This window comes from Phoxinus phoxinus, assembly GCF_949152265.1.
Source record: "Phoxinus phoxinus genome assembly, chromosome: 17".
Classification (NCBI taxonomy): Eukaryota; Metazoa; Chordata; class Actinopteri; order Cypriniformes; family Leuciscidae; genus Phoxinus; species Phoxinus phoxinus.
The window spans coordinates 19379350-19404784 of NC_136892.1; the positions used below are offsets into that span (position 1 = coordinate 19379350).

Here is a 25435-nt window from a genome sequence, read left to right on the forward strand (position 1 = left end):
ATGTTTAACTAGTCCGCTAAACTGGCATCCATTAATGGTAAGTTAGGTCGTTTGTAGCGTTAACGTTAGCACGCATGTGTATAGGTGGCCTATCTATTTAGCTAAACTAATTAGCTTTGGATAATACTGTTGGTATGTTCATATGTTTATAGCTAGGGTAAGCTAACATGTGGTGTTGTCAGTCAGGTAGCTATCTAGTTAGCCAGGTTAGCCACGCTACCCACTTGCCAGGTTAGGCAAACACTACACTCCAGGTATGCATGTTAGTTGTTGCCATGGAGTGTTTTACTTTCAATGATGAATTAAAACATTTAAAAAATAATGAACATTTAAATATTTGCTTTCTTTGCTAACCCACAGGATATGGAGGTCGAGGAAGAAAGGGGGAACTTTTTAAAATAATATGTGAAGACACCCACCCAGACTTTTGCAGCGAGTTCTGCCAGATCTGTGCTGACCTGAAAGGATGAATAGTTAATTGTGAATGTCCGGTGGTTTCCCTGTAATGTTTGTGTCATTTCTGCGTGGGCTCCCAATGTGGTTTTCCTTATGTTTTGCCTTCAAAGTTTCCCTACTGTTTTCAAAATGTCTGTTTTACTAGTGTGTTAATAAACGTGTTCTTTTCCTATTTAATTGTGCTGGTAATGAATTGTTCATGCATTTATGTAAGTGAGATGCTCTTGTGTTATGTAAATTAAGTCAGATTCCCTTGTGAAGTCATTTATAAGTTTAAAATTAGTGCTGCTATAATTTAGTCACTTACAGTTGCATAATCAGTGGAAAAGCACACATATTTTCTATTTGAATTTAAACTTGATTTAATATTACTCAAAAGTAGACGCGCCTACTTATTAATATTATAATATTTGATTTAATATTTGAAATCAAAGTGCATGTGGACTACTGAGAGGGGTAAAAAATCAGCCAATCAAAGAATACATTTCTTTTTGAGAGATATTTATTCTTGCATGTAACAAGGAACGACATGCTTTTCAGGGAAGATGAAATGTAAGAATTTTGAATCAATCTTTTTGTTTTGGATCAAAATTAAACACTTTTTCCAAATGAAAAAAAAAATCACATTCACACAATGAGCAAACTACAATGTTTGTAACTTTTTTAACTTAATTAAATAAGATTGGTTTTCAGCAAGTTTGTTTTTCTGTCAAAAGTCAAATCATCTTAATTTATATAGCGCTTTTAACAGTGTTGTTTCAAAGCAGCTTTACAGAGATAAACTTATAATTTAAGGAAATGGAGATGGTTTTGGCTTTATAGCGGTTCTTTAATAAAATTATTTTCCAGCTAAAGTTGATTCGCTTCCGTCGCAACGATCATTTGTTATTAAATTAGGGACCGCTAAGACGACACCATTCTCTCTACACAGACTTTAAACGCGAAACTGTGAGAAACGCTAGGAACCTGTCGACCAATCAGAATGCAGTGGGAGGAAATCCAACTCCGCCCCTCGGATCTAGATCCAACTCCGCCCCTTGGATCTTATGTACTGCATTGAGGTGCTACTGGATTTTTAACATCTTCCTAACAAAATTAGACAAGCCTCCATATGTTACAACACTGGCTCTAAGGAAGCAAAGACTTGATTTGTCAATCAAAATAAGATCTATTGAATTATAAAAGAATATGGTGGTGGTGGTGAGAGAGAGAATGAGAATGTGTCCTGGATTTAAAATGCTTCCCTCCCTGACGCACGTATAAATGATCCTCTCCCTTCACAAATATGTCACGATAATTTGTATTTACGCTTTACCTTTGCAGTTTAAATAAATATATCACACACACATATATATCAACAGGGCATAGCTTTATTAATACACGTACCAAACTTTAAGAGCAGATAATTTGAGCGCAGCTGGTGACGCAGTAAGGTGACGCTCGAGTGATCAAGAATATCCCACAAATAAGCTTTCCTTCGATTCCTCCGTCCTCCTTTTCTTCCCTCGCATCTTACAGGGGGTGGAGCTGAGACACGAGGATGCACAAAATAAGAATTGAGAAGCACCACTGCCTCCCAGAAAAATGTCAATACTAGCTTCTCTAACAAAGTCACTACGACAGCAGTTTATTGGCCTTAGCAACTGCCCAGGTAAGGAGTTCTAACCTAAAGTTGTAAAACTAATCAATTGGATGTCCCTAATATATTGAACATCGCTGTCGTGACTTCTGCTTATAGCTGGCTGTTGAAGGTTTTGGTGAAACTGCAAAAATAACTTGTTGTTGTAGTCTTAATGTCACGGTTGTCTGGAAAAGTTTTTTTTTTTTTTGTCAAGCTAAAAAACAGTTAACATGCGCAGATTTACCATAACGTTTGCATGTGTGCATCAACACCTCACTGAGTGCATTCATCGTCATTAATTCAACACAACCGTGACTATCGCATACTAAATCTACTTCAAGTGGCTGTGATGTTTCTTTATTTCTTGAAGGCCTTATTTGAGTAACTGTGCAGGACCGAAGCATACATTGCAATTCGAAATAAACGCACACATGGAACAAATATTTAGAATTTGTAAGTTCAAGAGAAACTGAATGTAAGTTTTTACCCTGAAATATTTTATTTTTGTTTCAAGATCATTCTAATGAACACTGACTTATAATAACACGGTGTAAAGCTCCCTCTAGTGACAAACGTTGTGTTACTATCTTGATGTTTTTAAAGGGATAGCCATTATTTACTCACAGTCTTATCAGACCACAATGTTTTTAATGTCCTGCTCGCATTCGTCCATATAATGGCAGTGAACAGTGACTTGCTTCAATGCTTTAAAAAATGAAAGAACTATTTAAATCAGGAATTGAACGTCAAAAATGGTCTTAATTTAATGTGGCGAATGCTAAATGGTTTAAAGGTTGTTGCAAATGTATTATTCGTATTAGTATCGTAATATGGCCATTCATGAGGGGCACGTGAAATTATACTTATCTTCGCTGGTAAAAGTGAATATTTCTCAGGGTGAGGGTTTTTGGGTCAGGCGAAACTGGGAAAACAATTAGGCCTACTTTTTTTTTTTTACATGCATTTAATACTAAAGCTGCATTTAGTTGATCAAAAATACAGTGAAAACATTAATATTTGTGAAACATTATTACAAATGTATTTAACTGATTTAAAAAAAGTTTTAAACGTAATTTATTCATGTGATGGCAAACCTTGGAAAACAATTACGCCACTAGATGGCGACAAGTGATTGATTGTCTTTTGAGTGTTAAACACAAATACACACCAAGGCTGTATTTATTTGATCAAAATACAGTAAAAACAACAATATTCTGAAATTTTACAATTTAATGTAATTCATGTAATGTTTTCTATTTTAATGTATTTTAAAATATAATTTATTGCTGTGATTACTCCAGACTTCAGTGTCACATGATCCTACAGAAATCATTCTAATATGCTGATTTGGTGCTCAAGAAACATTTTTTATCATCAGTGTGGAAAACCGTTTAATATGACGCTTAATAATTTGGTGGAAACCATCATAGACGTTTTTTCAGGATTCTTTGATTAATAGACATTTCCTATATTTTATTTAAGGGCCTGATGCATGTCTGACATTAGGAGAGAATCTCTCTCAAATGCTTCATATTGAGATGTTTATTTACTCTCAGGTATTATTATACATATTGCTCAGGGAGACCTTTTTAAATCTTTTTAGACCGAAATTGTGGGCATTATTGCTCATTGTACTTTCTCCTCTGATGGCTTTATTTACAAAACCTACGGCCTATATACAACTGCCTACATAAGCTTTGCAGATACAAACTGATAGTGAAAATAAATTCTGTTAAGATTATAGAAAGATTAATAGATCAGATATATATGGAAACGCATGTCAGTGCAGCTAAAGACTTTTTAAAGTTCAAATAGCTAATATTTTGCAACTAGATTACTCCAATGCCATGTGCAATTTAACATCATGTATAGAGGCAGGCATTGATCTTGACGTCAGATCAAATGTTTCTAGTCTTTGAGTGTTGTGGGATTCTCAGACTTCAAGCATTTCACAGTGTTTTCACAGGAGAGTTTCCTGGTCTCTGGTCTTTTGTGCTCTACTGCGAGGAAGGCGGGCGGCTGCTCTTTGCCCCGGAGGAAGTTTCTGCGCTGTCTGCGGGGGAGGGTGCCAGACGTGAGACAAAGAGCTCCTCCGTCACACGGAGACGTCCAATCAGAGCTAGACCAGAGAAGCATAAGTTCTACAGCTCAGGAAATACTACGGTAAAACTGCTGGTTTGAAAATATATAAATTTTTAAAGGTTTACATGATTATGTCACCATGACTTGCAGTCACATTTGATATAAGTGAGTAGAATAAGGGGTCTATCCACTTACCACCTATGAAATGCATAGCTGGAGGTCATGGGTATAAATAGCTCTCCTCAGATCTCTCACTTCGTGCTTGCTTCGGCAGCACATATACTAAAATTGGAACGATACAGAGAAGATTAGCATGGCCCCTGCGCAAAAGAAACTGGCGGATCTTCTCTGTGGGCCCCCTGTGGCCCCTGGGACCCTTTCAAGCCTTTCAAGGCCCTGAACTTCAAGTTGGTGACCCCAAAACCCCAATTGGGTCACCTGTGGTGTTGTGGGGTCCTAATCTCTGCTAAAAAGAGAGAAATCAGTGAATTGGGATCATTTAGGGGGCGTGCCTTGGGGGTGGGCAGAGCAAGGTACCTGAGACTGGCATAATAAGTAGCCATGTGCTTCCTTGGGTATGACATGAGCATATTAAGTAGCCATGTGCTGTGACTGTCACAATATGTCCCTGACATGAGGGAATTTATCAAATGTGTTATAATTAAATGTATGACAATGTATGATACATATACAATGTACAATGTATGATTTTTTAAAGATATATTAACATGAATATCATGTAATAGTATTGTATCATATAAAAATTCCGAATTGAAAAATTGATTTCCGTAAAATGTCCTGTTTATATATATAATATATATATGTTTATATTTATGTCTATATTAATTCATTTAAATCAAATGGTATTTCCAAACTATAGTCAAATATTAAAAATATATTAAAATGATTATTATATTTTAAATAGTTTTTAAAGTAAAATTAAAGTTTTTATATTTTAGTTCATACCATATGCATGAATGGAATTCAGGATTCAGACTTCTGGACAATGTGGTATTGATTTTCAATCATATCTATCCATTAGTATTTCAATAAATGTAAGTGAAATCCTTAGTGCAGTTTAAAAATAAACTATATTAACACAACCATATATAAATGTATACAGGCAATGTGCTTTTGGAAGTGCGTTTAAATTATGTTTTTTAATTATCTCTTGTATGCAATAAAATTACTATGGTATTGTAAAACCTGATACATGTAATATTATTGTTTTTTTCTTTTTCTTTCAGAAATGCAGAAATGCACACAGCCATTAGAAAAGAAAATATGTTTATTTATATATAAAATTATTTGTTAAAAATTAAATAAACGTATTTACAACGTATCCGTTTGTGTCCATGTCTATTTTGTCTCTCCTCTCTTGACTTCCTCCATCCACTGTGCCACAGTCTTCCCAGAAGACTTTGCACAGAAGTGTACGCCCCGGAACTGGCTGTGGCCAAATTCTTTAGTCTTTGGCTGGCCACACTTTTGGCAAATGAACTGCTGAGGTATTTGCCGTTTTCTCGGTGTCAAGCCTTGAGCTGCGGCTGCTGTGGCTGCCTCTGACAACTTCTTTCGACGCCACGCTGTTGTCCTTGGTACCCTCTTTTCATCAGGTGCAGCAACTGGAACAGGCGCAGCACCAACAGGAACGGGCGCAACACCAACAGGAACGGGCGCAACACCAACAGGAACGGGCGCAGCACAAACAGGAACGGGCGCAGCACAAACAGGAACGGGCGTCACTATAGACGCAGAAGGTACAGGTACACACGTGGTGGTAGAGTAAACTGTGCCTGGCGGGACTTGAGGTGTGGGTCTGGCAACAGCTGCTGTCGTCAAGACCACTGGAGGAGGCTGGCCTCGAGTACGCGCTGCTGCCTGTCCGGACGCATCCTCAGGTATTTTAAACCCAAATGATGGGTGTCCATGCTGGACTAATTCCTGTAATTTTGGCAGTACCGGGGGGAGCTGTTGAGGGGCCACCAAAGGAGCATTAAAAGGTTGAATGTCCTGCTGCAACACCTCCCTCTCTTGCCTCTTTATACGGTCATTGTGCCTATGTACAGAAAAGACAATAATTATTATCTGTGTGTAAAAATGATAATGAATATGAAAACAGATGGAAACATGAACAATCAATTACTGAACCTACCACTGGGAAATCGTGAGCTGATTTAGCTCAAAGAGCTTTAATTTGGTCCGGGCCATGATTCCGGGGCTGCTCAGGACTATATCCCGGATCATCCGATAGTCCCTCATGATGGCAGCCCATCGGTTTAACCGGGCTCCGGCGATGGTCTGACCGGCAGGGTAGATCCTGCAGAGAGCCAGACAGATGGCTTCCACCAAGCGGCTTGTGCTGGGCCACTGAGCTGGTCCACCTGCTCCAAGGAAGCATCTGCAAAGTGAAAAAGAATCAAAAGTAAATAACATTGGTTACAAGACTGGTAATAATCATAGCCAAGATACAAAGAACTTTCCAAGTGAATCAAATGATAACGATTTAACAGAAAGTGAAAAAAACAAACAGAAACCAGTACCTCTTCAGACTTTCAGTGCCCGGGGTCACATTGGTCTTTGAATGGCTGACCTTGAAGCGACCCTTCAGTTGTTTGTCACGGTGACGGGGTGGATAGATAAGAGGGCCCTTGTCATGATCTGACATGGTGTCCCACAGCATGACTATCTCATCCACCTTACTCTGGGTGACAAACCCCTGATGGCGCAGGTCAACCAGACTGTTGGCCAGCCGAATGACGTGGTCATAGCCAGCTCGGCCATCTGGACCCACACTCTCCGTCTGTACACGAAAAGAAATGAATAAATTCCTCTATCATCAATGTAAAATAAATGTACCAACATGAAAGTATTTTTTTTAATCTACTCATATAGTTGTGAAATAAGTGAGATAATCTACAGTCAGCCATTCATTATTATAAAATAAACCCCAAATGAAATATCAACATCATCACACACCATAAAATCTCAGTGTACACACAGTGTGTTTATGGAAATTAATTTACCTGGCTCTGAGTGGACAAGGAGGGAGAGGAAGACTCAGCTGCTGAGACCGTCTGGGATGAGGACAGACCAGGAGGGCGTAGGGGCTGCAGGTCTGTGCCCTCAAGCTCCATAAATTCAATGGGCTCATCAAGGCACACATCCTCAAACCCCTCATCACCCTCTAGATCATCCTGCAGGTCTTCATCCCGAATCCCATCGGGAATGTCAGGATCTACACCTGCGTCTTCCTCAAACGCTCTGTTGGTTTGGGAGTACAAGTACTCCACACCAATGAGCTCTCCTGTACAAATACAAAGTGTACCACACATAGATGTTTTAATAACACGCGGGCGAAAAACACCTAAAGTAAAATGTCTGCATGAACACAATACCTGTGTATTCACCGGGGCTGGTGTAATCCTGTGCCAGTTTCCGACCCAGAAGCTGCTGGCTCAGGGCATTGCAGTAATGCAGGAGCTGGCCACCGTAGCAGATTTCCTCCCTACTGGCACCTTCCACAGCAGCGACCCCACGTGCCTCGTTCCACTGCACCAGTCCTTCCAACAGGTACACTTGAAAATGCAAAGCATTTGCTCTTGTACCTAAAAACAAATTCAGATCACCATAAAAAACACATACAGTGCAATCACACACAAATAAACAACAGACGCAATTTTTGTGTAATGCAAACCTGGCACGAAGCGATTCAAGTGCAGGTGGAACGACTCCAGGGATGTTGAGCCACGTGCACAGCGATACGAGGAAAGAATGACCCCTCCCTTGGTCACCTCTCCTACCTTCCTGTACAGCTGTACACCTGGCGGGTCCTGGATGCACTCTAAGTGGCGCTGCTGGGTCCGCCAGATCTCCTGCATCCTCTGCTGGTCAAGCAGTTTGATGCCCATGGTGTCCGTTGCCCCCATGAAGTCCACAAGCATCTGCTCAATGAGCTGCTTCGTCTCCTGGGTCCCTCGAGTGCGACGGCGACAATGCTTTGCCAGTTCTTTGGTGGTGGGCTCGCAGCCTGTCGCCCGCTTGGCCTCCTTCAGCCTCTCCACATCCGAAGCATCCCATTCAAAGATGCAAGAGGTGAGGCGTTTCATGAAGGGGCCGTAAAGCGGGTGGCTATCTGTGGTCACCCCTACTGCAAACCTCCGCATGAAGTGCCAAAGATCCAGGCGGACGATCAGCTGGTCCCACTCACTAAACATTGCAGCCGCCTTCCCTTTCCCGGTGGCAGAGCAGCAGTCCCGGTCCACATAGAGGACTTGGGGAGGAGCTTCCCCAGCTCTCCGGTACCTCTCCACGAGTCCAGAGCACATGGGGAGTAGGCCATCACCCTCTGCCTCAGTGAGGACACACATGAGGACCTGGCCAAACTCATTTCCCACATCCGTGGCCCATGCTGCTGTGCCAGCAGCCTCGCCAGCCAGTTTCTTAGTGACCTAAAATAGGATGAAAAGAAGTATTAATCTGGAAACACCTGTCGGTTTACATTGAAAAAATGTATTATATTGTGACAGAAGAAATACTATTAATGAAAACATGAGAACAAAAAGGTGACCTAGCCTCTCTGCTAATGGTGATGTAATGAGCATGTGTCTTCTTACCTTTTTAGTGGAATCCATCTTCAGGATTGTTCCATAGATGGAGGTCACCCTGGCCTTTAGTTCCGGCAGCCGTGTCAGTACGTCTTTGGCGTAAACTGACAGCAGCCATGCCGGACGAGGCACAGGTACCATCTGAGGTAGCTGGGCAGCGAGACTGCTAGGGTCTGTGGCGTGGTCCGGGAACTTTGCAACCACAGAGAGAAAATGGGTTGTCTGGGCAATCCAATGCTCTCTGTGCCTGACACACAGGCTTCGGTAGGCAGACGTTGAACTGTTCCCCAATGAGCGTCCTCGCATCCACCTCACTATTTCCTTGTCACAGGACAGCCTGCATGATAAAACAATAAAGACCACAGCTCAATAATGAGCATGAAAGACAATTTCTCAAGTTAAAACGTAAAAAAAAAAAAAAAAAAGTGTGCCAACCTGTAGGTCAAAACCGCAGGAAACATTTCCCTGTGAACAGGATCAAGCTGATTAAGGATGTCATGTGACCAGGCTACCAGCTTCTTTTTGCAGGACCGGCACTCAAGGTACTCAGTAGCCATGAAGTACCAGCCGCTGGCATCCAAGACCCTCCTGACCGTCTTGTACATCCCGCATGCTGTCAGCGGTAAACCAAGACGGCGACAGTTGGGCTGTGAGCAGAGCAGCCTGTATGACCACAAGCGGTAGGGGACCCACAGGAACAGCCTGGCATGATAGAAGGCATCAGGCTTAGAAGGGGGCTGAGAGTAGAGAGGACGGGGCCCAGGAGGATGCCACCAGAGACGCAAGTTCTTTGTCAGAACTAGCCTCGCAGACTTGTCTCTGGTGAAAAGAGCCTTGCTGACCCACAAATGCTGCTCTTTGGGCAGGGTCTGTCTCCAGCCTTCAGGCAGCAGCAGCAGCTGTAAGGGGAAGAAAAAGAAAAATCGTGTGGGTCTATTTTTTCTGCTGCAGATTTTTCACTAACCATTTGAGCATTTTACTTACTTCTTCTGTGGGCAGAGGCTGCTTTTCTGGCACAGCAGCTCTCGTTGCAGAGGGCAGAGGTTCTGGCTGACTGGACTGAGTCACATCAGCTGCATTGGCATAAAAGGAAAAAGGAAATGAGATGCATAGAAGTGGCACCATCAGTGTTATTTACTACTAAAAGATTAATACAATTACTACTGCTAGATATTAGTGCTACTATTTAGATATTAGTAGTGTGTTAAGATTAGTGATTGCAGCTGTAGCCATCCATTTAATGATTGAAAATCATTCGGTGACAAAAAGATGATGACACACAGAAATGTGTGGAGATAAAAAGATAGATGCTCAAAGCTGAGCAGGGTGGGGAAAAGGCAACGTCATTGGAAAAAAGCCATGGAGTGTAAAAAGATGTTGTAAAATATTAAAAGCACCAAAAAGAAAAAGGAAAAAAGAAAGCCACGGTAGCCCGCACGACCTCATACCTTACTGTTTTACTGTTCAAAACCATCCATTTGAAGGCTGATAATACATAATAACGAAACAGGTTATATAAATGTACAACAGCACGGTATTCTAATTAAATCACAAATTTAATCCCACTAAAGAGAAGGTAATGCTCACCTGGAACATCTATATGTGCCACTGCAGCAAGCAGAACTTCGTCAGACGGTTCCTCTGCAGAAGCACAGCTGGCCACTGTTAATATTAGGATGAACAGTGTTAATTAAGTCAAGTCCCCTTAATTTATATAGTGCTTGACACAATACAGATTGTTTAAAAGCAGCTTTACAGAATGCAAAAATTATTAAACATGAGACAAGTTTAAACTCTGCTAAAAAAAGACTATCAGCTCAAGTGTCTGATCAGTTCAGTTTAATAACTGTGTTAAGTTTATGCAAGAATTATAATATAAACCCTACAAAAACAAAGTTAAGTTAGATTCATGCCTGGAGACGCTGATCCTGACAGCATGTCAGCGTCTCTCCTCCGTATGTACTTCTGCAGAGTTTCCATCTTCGTACCGGGTCTTGCAGTCTGCTTTTTCATCCACTTGATGAAGCTGAAATAGAGGGACACATGATTAGCCCAACACTACACATACTGTCTGCATTCTCTGTTAGAGATGTGAACACATACCCTTTTCTGTCGCGGTCCGTCGCCTCATAAAGGTCCTTAAATGACATGGTGGCATATTTGCCAAATCCAACAAGCACCTGGTCTTCCTGGGCTCGTGTGCCAAAGCCCTCTCTGACCCGGCGCTCGCTTATGGCAGCCACCATGTCAGGAAACAGGCCGGCATACCGCAGCAACACGTCCTTGTTGCTCATGACAGCAGACTGGGTGGTGTCGCCAGCCTCCCGCTCCCGCTGATGCACGGCCAGCACCATGGATGCGTAACCAACGTCGTTGGAGAGCAACCATTTAAAGGTCTTGCCCCGGTACTGGCCGAACTGCAGGGCGTATTCACTCATCGCGAGCTGGTGATCGGACGTATCACCTCCCGCTGCTGCCACGCGACTGATGGCCTCCTCCTTCACCCTCGCAGCAGGCCACGAGCGTCCCGGGGTGGGATTTTTTCTGTAGGCAGCAGCAAGGGCTGCTGCCTCAGGTGAGGGTTTCAGGGTGAGCTCACCGGAGGACTCCCTGCGGAACTGGGCACTGTGATGCATTTTCTACAAGACACAAAATAAAGAAATAACACAGTGCTGTTAAAACACTAATTAAGTAAATACACTTGTCAGATCTACAGTAGTGGCCAAAAGTGATGTCCAAGGGGACATTTGCTTTTATTGACCCTACAAGTTAAATTGAACCATCAAAATTTAAGGAATATGAGGGATTTAATTCATTATTTGGCAAAAAAAGGGCTAAAGTTGATCTCAAAATATGGGTTTTGTTTCACTATATGACCACACTATCCGTTAGAACCTAAAATTGGAGTATAAATGCATAACAACATCTGAATTAACACTTTTTTTTTTAAAACAACAGATAAATACATTTTAGTGAAGACACTGGTTTTTTTATTTATCTACAACCAAATCAAAATCTCTTTTATCAACACAAAAGAGCAAAATATCTAAAGTCAGAAGACAGGTCACACTGACATGACCTGTCTGACTTTAGATATTTTGCTCTTTTTGAGTATGACCATGCATGACCCTGCAAAACTTTGCTTTCTGTCCCCCATCCCCCCCAGCCACAGGTCAGGTGGCGGGGGTCGTTTTTGACATCCTGCTGTTACCTAACTCTATAACTGTACAACATGTATATAACCTCTCAGAATACTAATGTGGTTATACTACTATATATATATATATATATGCATATAGCATTATGCATTTATTTCAAAACAATAATTCGAGGCACATCAAAACGTACGAAGAGACAACCACAGCAGTAACTATAGTAACTGACTGTTATAGCAGTAACTATAGTACTACGTAACTAAGCAGTTGTTACAACTTGTTAAATAACACAATATACATAAAAATAGTCGAGGTAAAAGCGTGGTAAATCTGTTTAAATCACTTCGCGTATACAGTACATGTGTAACGTTACAGGGGCGGCGCCGGCGAACCACACGAAAATGAAGCAAATCGTAATAAAATCGTAATGGCCTCTTACCTCCATATCTTCAAATGACGAATGTCAAAACAATTGCAGCAAATAATGATGATGATGTCTTTTCGATGGACGAAAATCCAGTCAAATGTAGATCGATCGCTGTCAGCAATAAACGGTAGCCTACTAACGTCACTCACTCACCCACCCCAAACGCGCTGACGGGTGGTCCCGCCCACAGGCCAATCAGGGTGCAGGAAAAGTGGAATTTTCGCGAAGGACCAATGGCAAGCTACTCACCATGACCATATCTGGAAGTTTGAAAAGTGGAACAGAGCTCCGACCAATGGCGAGCACGACGACGGGCCAACCAGGATACAGGAAAAGTGAAACAGTGGAACAGAAGGGGAACCGAAGATCGGCTCGCAGGGAGCGCAAGGATGACACGCAAATTCGTGAAGCGTTCCTCATTTTTATTAATTATTAGTTATTAATTATGAAATTACAGTAATTATTAATATTTGACACTGTATCAAGTGAAAGAAACAGTGTTTAAGCGTGCAGTACGCAGCCTTGACGCTAGAGCGCAGCCTCACACTGCAACTTTATAACTCAATGGCATATTTAATATGTTGCTAGTACTGCATCACACTGTTAAACATGTCACTTCCTCTTGCCAGTAGGTGGCGCTATTACTATAACTGAAAAGTGTCTTGTAGATGTGTTCAGGGCAGGACTCTTATCAAACGTGTGAAGTTTGGGGCAGATTGGACATTGCCTTCTTGAATAACAACAACTTCCTGTTTTATTGCATTAGCATGCTTTAGCACTTAGCTAATAATTGCTAGCATGTTTTAAGAGGTCTCTAACATGTTTATAACTCAATGGCATATTTAATATGTTGCTAGTACTGCATCACAGTAGTAAACATGTCACTTCCTGTCGCCAGTAGGTGGCACTATTACTTTAACTTAACATTGCCATGTAGATGTGTTCAGGGCAGGGCTCTTATCAAATGTGTGAAGTTTGGGGCAGATTGGACATTGCCTTCTTCAGAAACAACAACTTCCTGTTTCATTGCATTAGCATGCTTTAGCACTTAGCTAAGAATTGCTAGCATGTTTTAACATGTTTCTAACATGTATATAACTCAATGGCATATTTAATATGTTGCTAGTACTGCATCACAGTGTTAAACATGTCACTTCCTGTTGCCAGTAGGTGGCGCTATTACTATAACTGAATATTCTCATGTAAATGTGTTCAGGGCAGAACTCTTATCAAACGTGTGAAGTTTGGGGCAGATTGGACATTCAATGCCTGAGTTATAGCAAATTCCTATTTAATTGCAGTAATAGCATGCTTTAGCACTTAGCTAATGTTTGCTAGCATGTTTTAGCATGTTTCTAGTATGTTGTTATTATGTTTAGCACTTGCTGGCACTTTTTTTATAAGTTATTAGGAGTCCAAAACAGTGTTAAACACTTCCTATTGCCAGCAGGTGGCGCTATGACTGTAACTGAATTTGAGCATGGTCATGTGTTCAGGACAGAACTCATATCAAACGTGTGAAGTTTGGGGTAGATTGGACATTGTTTGCCTGAGTTACAGCAACTTTCTGTTTCATGGCGAAACATAAAAATTTGTCAGGCCGCCGAGGACACGCCCTTCGACGAAAACTCAAGATCTTCGCAATTTAACGTCGCGTCATTACATGCATGTACCGAATTTCGTACACGTACGTGAAACGTAGCGGGAGGCGCACTCTGTAGAACATTTATAGGTGGCGCTATCGAGCCATTTTACCCCGCCCAATTGTGAAACGCATATCAGATGTAAATTTTTGCCAGTTCTGACGCGTGTGCAAATTTTCGTGAGTTTTCGTGCATGTTTAGGCCCTCAAAAATGCGATTAACTTTAGAGAATAATAATAATAAATATAGCTGCAAGCAGCGATGGAGGGCCCAAGCCGGTGGCACAGCCACCCCCGGTGCCTTTAGTGTAACTGTAACTTTATTGTTACACTCAAGGCACCGGGGTGGCGGTGCCACCGGCTAGGGCCCTCCATCGCTGCTTGCAGCTATATTTATATATATATAACGGGTAACATCAGGGGAATGTACGAGGGCATCAAGAAAGCTCTCGGACCAACTCAGAGCAAAACTGTACCCCTGAAAACCACCTGCGGAAATGTGATCACCGACAAAACCAAGCAGATGGAGAGATGGGTAGAATACTATTCAGAGCTCTACTCCAGAGAGAACATTGTTGTAACCTCAGCACTGGACGTCATCGATCCTCTGCCCGCCATGGAGGAGTTAGACGCTGAACCAACACTGGCAGAACTCAGCAAGGCCATCAACAGCTTAGCCTCCGGCAAAGCCCCTGGGAACGATGGCATCCCCCCAGACCTGATCAGGCACTGTAAGACCACCCTTCTACAACCTCTACTTAACATCCTTTGTCAGTGTTGGAGTGAAGGTGGTGTTCCACAAGACATGAGAGATGCCAAAATCGTCACCCTTTACAAAAACATGACCGACTGTAACAACTATAGAGGCATCTCCCTCCTGTGCATTGTGGGCAAACTGTATGCAAGAGTGCTGCTAGTGCGACTTCAACAGCTGGCAGAACGCGTCTACCCCGAGTCCCAATGTGGCTTTCGAGCAGAACGTTCTACAGTGGACATGATCTTCTCCCTTCGCCAACTACAGGAGAAGTGCAGGGAACAGCAGAAGCCCCTTTACATCGCCTTCATAGACCTGACCAAGGCCTTCGACCTAGTCAGCCGAGAAGGGCTCTTTAACATCCTCCTGAAGATCGGATGCCCCCCGAAACTTCATAGCATGATCAGATCTTTTCACGACGGTATGAAGGCAACCATCCAGTATGATGGCAGCATGTCAGAACCTTTTGACATCAAAAGCGGCGTGAAACAAGGTTGTGTTCTTGCCCCAACCCTCTTCGGAATCTTCTTTTCCCTACTTATAAAACATGCTTTTGGGAACTCAACCGAAGGGGTGTACATGCACACAAGATCAGACGGCAGACTCTACAACATCGCAAGACTCGAGCAAAAACTAAGGTGCGCGAGATCATCATCAGAGACATGCTCTTTGCCAATGACGCAGCAGTCAGCTCTCACACTGAACAAGATCTACAGTGCCTGATGGACAGATTCTCCAGGGCCTGCAAAGACTTCGGTCTAACCATCAACCTGAAGAAGACCAATGTGCTGGGCCAAGATGTGGACACACCACCTATCATCACCATTGGGAATTACGAACTTGAAGTGGTCCACCAGTTCACCTACCTGGGTTCCACCATCAGCGACAACCTGTCCTTAGATGCCGAAATCAACAAACGCATCGGAAAGGCTACAACAACTCTAGAACGACTGACCACTCGCGTCTGGGAAAACTCCAAGCTGACCATCCAAACCAAGATGGCAGTGTACAAAGCCTGCATAGTCAGCACCCTCCTGTACGGGAGTGAGTCCTGGACAACATATGCCAAGCAAGAGCAGAAGCTGAACAGTTACCACATGCGATGTCTTCGCCACATCCTTGGCATCAGCTGGTACGATAAAGTGCCCAACACCCAGGTTATTGCCCGTGCCGGCCTCCCCACCATGTACACGCTGCTCAGACAACGCAGACTGCGCTGGCTTGGCCACGTGCGCCGTATGGAAGACGGGCGGATCCCAAAGGACATCCTCTATGGTGAACTCGCCTACAACAAAAGACCCCAAGGTCGCCCCCAGTTGAGATACAAAGATGTCTGCAAGCGAGACATGAAAGCCCTGGACATCAATACAGCGAACTGGGAGGACATTGCAGCAAACCGCAGCAGTTGGCGCCTTCTGCTCAAGAAACAGCTAAATATAGGCGAGGAGAAGATCTTGAAGCTAGCAGAGGAGAGGAGAACCAGTCGGAAGACCCGCGCACATGGACATCCTCCCACGACCAACTACATCTGCACTTTGTGCAGCAGAGACTGTCACTCCCGCATTGGTCTCACCAGCCACGACGATGGTGTGTTAGTCGCAACACTACGAACTCTTAGGGCGCAATACCCATGGTCGATAAACGACCGAAGGAGGCCTACTACTACTACTATATATATAAAAAGCCGCCACCCCGTTGCCTTTCGGGTTCCTGTGCACGACGGGCAATAACGTAACCCCGCTTTGACTGTCGAGAAGAAGTCTGTTTTAGAGCTTGCATCATTGTGGGTTGTGCAAAAAGGCGTATCGGGGGGCATATTTTTGGCCAGGTTTTTTTAAAGGTTTAAATATATCAAAACAGAAAAAAAAAATTTACAATGAAAAACAGGAATAGTTTAACTTTGTAATGTCATTGAATCTTATAACAGTAACAGAAAATAATAGACAATAACTAAAACGTTTAACACACACACACACACACACACACACACACACACACACACACACACACACACACACACACACACAGAATGGCAGGGGGAACTCTGTCAGAGAGAGACAAAACCACATTCAAACCAAAATATCTGACTTCCTGTTGGTCGGAGATTAATGACTGTAAATGAGAAAGTTGTCCGGCTCGATGTGCACAATATACATAAGTTTTGTGACTGTAGGTAAAACTAACCCCCCCACTTTTGTCAAAAGCGTCTTGAAAGTAACACACTTCTTGCTGCCAGTTGGTGGCGCTATAACTTTGACTCACATTAGTCACATCCACCTGATCGGCCTCTTACAACAAACACACTGCTGAAGTTTCATCAAGATCAATTAATGTATGAAGACGTTATAACACATCGTGTTTCTCTTTTCTCGCCATAAATTTGTTTCCTCGCCACAGCCAAACCGTTCGAGATATCAAAAAGCTGTCCGCAATTTAGCATCCTCAATGTCTTGACTTCATGCTGACTGAGTTTGGTTGCGATCGGATGAATTTTCTAGGATGAGTGTTTAAAATTCCAGGGGCATGCGTTTTCATACAACCCATAATAGCCGACTTCCTGAAAAAATCCTCCAAAAGTCCACTTCAAACCAAAATATCTGACTTCCTGTTGGTCGGAGCTAATGACTGTAAATTAGAAAGTTGTCCGGCTCGAGGACAAGAATATATGTACCGATTTTTGTAACTGTGGGTAAAACTAATACCCCCTTTTTGACTAAAGGTGGCGCTACTGAGCCCCTTACCACGCCCTTTTCTGAAACTGTGCACACATGTACTGGCAAGTAAATGTGATGTGTCTGTCGAGTTTACTTCAATTTGAAGCATGTTAAGAGCCTCAAAAGCATCAAAAAAAGAATATTAAAGTTTGATGCGTTGCCATGGAAACATTATTAAAGATATCAATAATCCTTTCACATGTCTGAATCTGCCGTGTGTTTACATTATACAGATAAAGTTTTGAGCAATTCGGGTAAAAATAAGAGGGTGATTTCAAAGCATTTTGAAAGTTTAACTAACCCTTTAACAGAAATTAACTGTTGGCATATGTTTCACATCAATACTGTCCAGTTTGTCCTGTTGGACACGACACACAGCAATACTGTCAAGTGTCACTTATGACCATTGCACTGAGCCATGTTTTCAGGTAGCATAATGAGGGTCCCTACATGCAAACCGAAGCATTGAGAACTGTGTAAGTGTACAGACAGTTTAATAAGAAGATATTTTATACATACAGTCAACTTCGCGTATACAGGCAGAAGCCATCTTTGAAAAATAGTCTCTATCAGTCGATCTACGAACCGCCGATCCAAATGCGCTGAACTGTGTAGAATCTCATATGGTCCAGCGCATTTGGATCGGTGTTCGTTCAATGCTTCGGTTTGCATGTAGGGACCCTCATTATGCTACCGTGTTAGTGTGGGGCTATTTTGAGCCTTGTTAGTGGTATTAACAAGCGATTTTTATTTGTTATTACTCAATGCCCAATATACTAGCGTTATACTAGCGTTATAGGCTAAACTGTTTTTAGAGATAAAACTATTTACATTCGATAATCATGAAAACAAATCTCAGATAACGGTTGACTAGGTAACAATGTGTAATTAGACCAAAGGTCCATTTTGCGCCGGAGTTCTCCTTTAAGTAAGGTAACAAAGTATTTATACTTCGTTACTTGCCACCTCTGGTATCTACACTTATATTTCCTAATTTTCATCATATCGTGTTTGTAGTTGCGTGTTGTCAAGCTTAACATGTCCACCCTGTCATTGTGAGATATACACTTTTCAGAAATTCTAAATATATATTTTAAACAGTGCACAATCAGCTTCAAAAGTGAATCCCTTTACTAACTGCAGGTACACGTGCTCATTAAATGCTAACTTTAAAGGGGTCATGACATGTTTTATTTTATTATTATGTTCCCTTAGGTGCAATTATAGTATTACTATAGTTTTTTTTACAATTTTTTTTTTTAAATGTAGTGATTTATGACCTTTTCCCACCCTGTTTCTCATCCTCTGATTCAAACAGTCTGTTTTGGGGGTGTTTCCCCTTTAAGCGTTCAGTGTTAACGCCCACTGTTATGATTGGCTAACGTCAGTGCCTATGCATCAATTATTAACGCCCCCAGCCAGAACATTTGCGGATTCAGCGTATTTAAAAAGTAGTTTAAAGTTTTAAATACATTACTTACAGTTTGCGTCGTCGTTGTTGAGCCCAGAATAGTCGGCACGGACTTATCTTTGAGCAACAGTTTTCTGGCAAAGCCAGCATCATTTTGGGATTTGTTCTCAAAACAGTCATCCTTCAAATGTAGAACAAACGCTTAAACTAACACTGCGTGACTGGGACGTCCGCAAAAAATAAAGTGCATCCATTTTCCCCTGACGACTGGATCTTTCTGCAGCGTATTCAAAGATGTTGTTTGTCCACAGCCAGGAACAGCACATCTGCGTGGCATCGTAATTTCCCTGTACACAGACCCACTCGCTGTCCGTCGACTGAACACTTGTGAGGCGCGCAGCGCGCGACAACGATACGAAATGAGCGTAGTTGCCTTGCGCTTAAAGCGTAGCTGTCTTGTGCTGGAGGCGGTCTATATGCAAACGCTGGTACGTCACTTCGTACCGTGACGTCACTTCTTACCATGGATCCAGAACGAGCTGTATTTAGAGCTTGATTAAATAAATGATTCGTTTATAATGGGGAGGAAGTCTTAAGCTATGAAACTTGCAGGACGTTTTAATGGTACAAAGACCTCTTATATACCAAAAGATCAAGGCAAATTTGGTTTCTCATGTCATGACCCCTTTAACCAAAAATGTCCACCCTGTCACCAAGCCTTCCATGACAGGGTGGACATGTGCAGTCTTTGCCACATTTGCCACAAACACCTCTCTTCAGCCTGTTGGGCTTCTTCGACTTACGATTTTATAATTATTCTTTTTCATGTTGGTTTTACTATTTTGTGAAACCAAAGTGACTGAGCATTACAGACAAACTAACCCTATTTTAAAAACAAAGCCTTAGATGACAAAATCAATCAGCTTAAAAAATAAAGCACTGTTTATTTCATTTGTATATTAAGTTGTGTGTGTATCTTTGTTATTGATATTTAATAACAAAGAAAATAATGACAAAGATTTGTATCTTCGCCACTTTGATTTTGTCATTTACAGGCTTTGTTTTTAATATAGGGTTAGTTTGTCTCAGTCACTTTGGTTTTACGAAATAGTTGCAGTAGCAGCCGGTGAAACTGCTGTCTGCGACGCTGCTGTCGCTGATGCTGGCGCTGCCGCCGCCGAACCCGCTGCCGCTGGTGGTCGTCCCTCTGCTGCAACGCCTGAAGCTAGCACAGTCCTCTCCTTCTCCTGCTGCGTCCTGGTGAACCTGAGAACGGATTTCAACGTAGTATTTTAGTTACACGTACAATTTTGAGAGTAAGTCATTCAAGCATGTCAGCCTCTGGTGGCCCAGCACAAGGTCCCGGATGTGCTGGTACCGAAGCAGTATGCTGTTCCACCGCGACCACGGGTGCCCGAGGAGATCAAGCGGCAGAGCTGGGTGCATACTGCCTCTACCAGCCTCTACCTTGCGCTGGGACTGCTGGCAGGTCCAGAGGTCTGTACGACCAGGCAGCTGCGGACAATGGACAAAAACAATGACCGATATGAGCAACATTACATAGAGCAGCTTGTGTGTACATCAGGGAAATGTATGATGGAAGTGTAGCCTTACCGTCTCAAGCTTTCCACACCAGGTATAGAGGTGCGGCTTGGCTTCGCTGCCATGAAGCGCCCCCGAGCTGGCCTGTCCCTGTAGCGGGGAGGGTAAACTACTGTGGCACGGGTGGCGGTTTTGGTGGTGGGGTGCACCTGCGCACGACACCTCGCGACGTGAAGGGCTCCATGACGCTGAGGTACTGTGTATGGACCGCCGCATCCAGGCCTCTGTGTGTGCCTCACAGAGTTTCTTGTACAGCTGCGTGGCGCTGTTCCCCCGAGTACGCTCACGCAGCTGGATAATTACCCGCCGGTCGCAGGCCGCTTGGGCAATGGTTAGTTAATCCTGTACACTGAAGCTCTGTTGTGTTAAAGAGAAAGAAAGAGATCTACCTGGAACTCACCTGGGGCCATTGGACGCCTTCCCAGTAGGGCCGAGAACATGGGAGCGATCGGCTTGCGTGGCGGCAGCGCGGTGGAAGCAGCGGCCTTGCTGGGGCCACTGCAGGTGGTGGTGCTGCTGCTGCTGGTGGGAGGTGGGGGGGTAGCAGCCGCCTCTGCCGACCGCTCCTTGTCTTGGTCCAGGATGTACTTCCTGGCGGCGTCTATCGAGGTCCCAGGCTGCGGTGTCTTACGCCGTAGCCACTTGACAAAGCTGCAAGACAATGATCAAAGATTAACACGCATATCAACAAGTCACAGCACCCTGTCAACAGTCCACTGCCCTTCACCACAACAGGACTTACGTCTGGTGCTTCTTCTCCTTAGAGTCGTACAGGTCCTTCAGGGTAGCCTCCTTGTAGTCCCCAAAGCCAACAAGCGCCTCACCCTCACACCCTCCTCGTGCACCCGGTGGTACCTAAGCTGCTCCGCAAAAGCAGGGTGGGCTCACGAGTACCGGCCGAGTGCGTCCTTGTTGGCCATAAGGGGGCTGTCGGAGGCACTTTTCTCCCGCTCCCGCTGGTGGCTGGCAACCAACTGCGTGGTGTAGCCCACGTCGTTCTCCAGGAGCCAACGGAACGTTTGACCCTAGTACTTAACAAACTGGATGCTGTGGCAGCCCAGCACCAGCATGTGGTTACCAGGGTCACCGCCCTTGGAGACGACGTAGGCTTGGGCCTCCTTCTCCACCTCCTCCGGCTTCTTGGCCCTCGTAGCAGTGGCGGTCCCGCGTGGCCCCTTAGCGGCGATGAAGGCCACCGCCTCATCAGACGCAGGAGAAGCATGCTGCGAGGCCGTAACTTTTAAATGAGCAAAAACCATCTCTACAATGACAAGAAATGACACAGCACAGCATTAAACGAGCATTACAGGTTAAACTACATGTTAATTGCCATATTAACAGGAATATCACACATAAGATTAATGATATACTAGTACTACACATTCATTCACTATTGACATATTAACGTTAACAAATGAACATAACGTGACACAACAGGTAAATAAATAATGACCCCAGGGTTAGCCCCCTATGCATTGGCAGCCATTAAACAAACAGGCTGATCGTTAATGCATAAAACATACACTTAAACTTTATATTTTGATTTCACGTGGTGATATTATAATCTTAAAGGATTAGTTCACTTTTAAAATGAAAATTCTGTCATCATATACTCACCCTTAAGTTGTTTCAAACCTGTATGAATTTCTTTCCTCTGCTTTCCCATTGACTTCCATAGTAGGAAAAAAATATACTATGGAAGTCAATGGGAACCAGAAACTGTCTGGTTACTGACATTCTTCTAAATATCTTCCTTTGTGTTCAGCAGAGGAAAGTAATTCATACAGGTTTGAAACAACTTAAGGGTGAGTATATGATGACAGAATTTTCATTTTAAAAGTGAACTAATCCTTTAAGGGTCTAAAGATACTAACTGTATGGTCTTTTCATAATTTTATTTTGTTTTCAGAGATCGTCACATGTTGTAATTAAACTGTAGTATCCTAGCTAACGTTACAGTCCCATTAATTTCCAATGCAAAGCAATCATTACATGCTAGCGATCTCTCAAAATGTATTTAATCTTTGATCAGACTACGTGGTTATCTTCCTTAGACCCTGTAGATGTAGTTACTAACGTTACATCTACAGAGTTTGGAGTCGAAATTCGAAGTGTAAATAATGGTTTAAATGTGTAAACAGGACGCCTGACGTTGACGTTCACGCTAATTAACTATCTTTTAACTTGCATATCAAAACCAGCGATTGACGGCAAGACGTAATAATACATCAACAAATTCCATGTCAGTACATTGTAAAAGTACTCTGGGAAGACAATGTTATATCAGTACATAAGTAATATTCTATTTATTGTTGTTGTACTCACTCGGTGACTCGGTGTCACGTCCGGTTTGTTAATGATTGCCATGACAAAAACGCTCGATAATCCGAGCTGTTGATTGGCCCAAAACGCTCGATAAACGCTCGATAATCCGAGCTGCTGATTGGCCCAAAACGCTCGATAAAGGCTCGATAATCCGAGCTGCTGATTGGCCCAAAGCTGAAAACGCTCGATAAACGCTCGATTATCCGAGCTGCTGATTGGCCCACAGCTGAAAACGCTCGACAAACGCTCGATTACACTAACCGCTGATTGGCTTGCATCCAGAGACCATTGCTGGTGAGCCTAGCCTGGCCAGTTTAAATGATAAAAATACCACAATTGTCCCACTATCACGTGCAGGATCTTGCACCTATGTCATAGAACTTCAAAATGAGTTTTAAAATCATGATTTAATATTAATGAGATTTTATTCATGTAATGTTCTCATTCTAGATGTTTATGTTTGTAAATGCTACGTGCGTGATTTGACATGTTTTAATGAGCGTAGATGAGATGTTTTTAATAGTTTTGTAAAGGTTTTTGCTTGGAAGTGAGCTAATTTATTTAACGGTGACGTTACTTACATGGAGCGCTAAAATTGGCTGAAACTAGATCAATGGTAAACAAATAAACATTGTTCTGTGATTTCAGTAGCAACAAAATAACCCCTCTACAACGGAGGGGAAGCACCACGACTTCTGAAGAAAGCTGCTGCCAGAGAAGACGCACAGGTAAACTGAGGAAGCTCATTAAATAACTTCATATCCATTTTCTCACAATATGTTTCACCTATATCAAATGCATCTGTTATTTTTTTTTATTTAGCAAATTTATTTTAAGAAGGTTTTGACATCCAAACGTAAGTGACACGGTTGGAGCAATATGAATAAGTAAAATCTAAAAACATAAATTCTGTTATCCTAATTTAAGAAATAATTTTTTGTAAATTCTGTATATTCTTCTTTCTCTTTTCTGCTGCAGCTTCTTGCCTTTAAATAAACCTGACAAGCGGTTTGTTGTGTTCCTAGATCCTTCCATGCTGATGGCCTGCACAATAGCAGAGTAGGAGTGGATCAACATCTCGAAGGCGCTGTGAACCCTATGACTTGTAAGTAAAACTTCCAAACTAATGTCAAACATATATTATTGGTAGTCTGTGTAGTCGAGTAACTTGAGTAGTGTTTTGATAAGAAATTGACTAGCAGAAATCAGTAGTCGTGCAACCCCTATATACACACACACACAGTGGGGAGAACAACTTCAGGTCTGGAGACTGGCTAGGCCACTCCAGGACCTTGCAATAAAATGCTAATTAATTATTTAAAAATCATACAATGTGAAGTCTTCTCTACTGACTGACTCACTCATAAAGACAGTCTTTGCCGCCATCTATTGGCGAAATAATGTATTTAACTTCTGTTGCTGTTTACGGTTATGGACTCATTTTTCCAGCGGAAGGAAGGCTTTTAGTGATTTTACTTCATGAGATACATATCTCATAGATACATATTTTTCGGCTTGAATAGTTGTATTGTGTGGTAACCGTTTTTATAAAAGCAATAAGGTACTCGAGGCAAGTGCTGTATCGTGAATGAGTCACGGCTGAAGGGGTTACTCCGCTTCGCGTCGTGGTCGTGCCTAACAACGGCCTTCAGCCGTGACTTATTCACAATACAGCACAGCCTCTCGTAGGCTACCTTATTGCTTCTATATATATATATATATATATATATATATATATATATATATATATATATATTTATATATATGTTTTAATCAGGCCATTTGTCCAGTTAGGCAAGTAAAATTCTCTTTCACTTGTCCCTTCAAAAAAAAAAAAAACACGTGTCCCACACAAGCTTTAATGTCGAACCCTGGCATATGTTTTCCTTGACTCATGCACTGTTTTCCAGGTTGTCTGAAACTTTACAATAGCTTTGGGTGAGAAAAATGATTATCTATCTGGGTATTTCTTTACCTATTTATTAGGGGTGTGACGAGATCTCGTGCTACAATATCGCCAAGATGGAGCGTGGGATGCAATGATCATAGAATATGCCACAGCTACTTTCACATTACATTACGGGCACCGTGCCTCCACTGTCGTTTTGCTGACAGTTTGCTGAGCTCTGCTCATCCAGCACGAGTTTCAATCGCACACAGTGCAGGAATCACAGTTCACTGATTGCGTGATGGCGGAGGATTCGTTGCACAACAGAGCCTAAACGTCGGTTAAATGTCTTACATTGTTTCACAACAGAGAAAATATATATGTATGAGACTAGTATATACTTTTTTCTTTACCTTTCAAGAGTATAAGTAAAGGAGAATACATTCAACTGATCATATTCTTTCTGCTTGGCTTTGGGGCCCTAATCATTTATGGGTTATTTATGAAAACACTGGCTGAATGGACATTAATGCACTTATTAGGCTACATGGCTACTTTGCAACTGACCTATAACAATGGAGTATTTCAGCAAGCCGCGTGTTTTAATGTAGTGTGTTCTAGCTCCTGAGTCCATTTGGGGTGAAGGTCAAGACAGAACCAAAGCTGGACTGTAACCTACTGGCCTATATGACAGACTTCATGCTAACAACTTACTGGCCTGGATGCTGCATCACATGTTTTTGAACAAAAC

General features: G+C 42.5%; 2 protein-coding genes and 1 long non-coding RNA gene across 4 annotated transcripts; 1 reads left to right on the plus strand and 2 right to left on the minus strand.

The window, feature by feature from the left end:
* The first annotated feature begins 1910 nt into the window (after positions 1-1910).
* Positions 1911-25435, plus strand: LOC306984274 (uncharacterized protein). 2 transcript variants are annotated; one of them, XM_079585484.1, is made up of 5 exons: positions 1911-2107; positions 4033-4240; positions 23445-23524; positions 23822-23901; positions 25296-25435. In XM_079585484.1, the coding sequence occupies exons 1-4, from the start codon at positions 2041-2043 to the stop codon at positions 23857-23859; spliced, it is 393 nt and encodes a 130-aa protein (XP_079441610.1). In that variant the 5' UTR covers positions 1911-2040; the 3' UTR covers positions 23860-23901; positions 25296-25435. The 2 variants fall into 2 exon arrangements, with proteins under 2 accessions (XP_079441610.1, XP_079441611.1); XM_079585485.1 differs by having other exon boundaries at positions 25306-25435.
* Positions 4058-19811, minus strand: LOC306984278. The gene is made up of 3 exons (XR_013794514.1): positions 19673-19811; positions 4355-4441; positions 4058-4196 (listed from the first exon to the last, which is right to left on the minus strand). It is a non-coding gene; the product is annotated as an uncharacterized lncRNA (long non-coding RNA).
* Positions 20071-20820, minus strand: LOC306984273 (uncharacterized protein). The gene is made up of 2 exons (XM_079585483.1): positions 20484-20820; positions 20071-20384 (listed from the first exon to the last, which is right to left on the minus strand). Exons 1-2 carry the CDS (start codon positions 20685-20687, stop codon positions 20166-20168), a joined length of 423 nt encoding a protein of 140 aa, XP_079441609.1. The 5' UTR covers positions 20688-20820; the 3' UTR covers positions 20071-20165.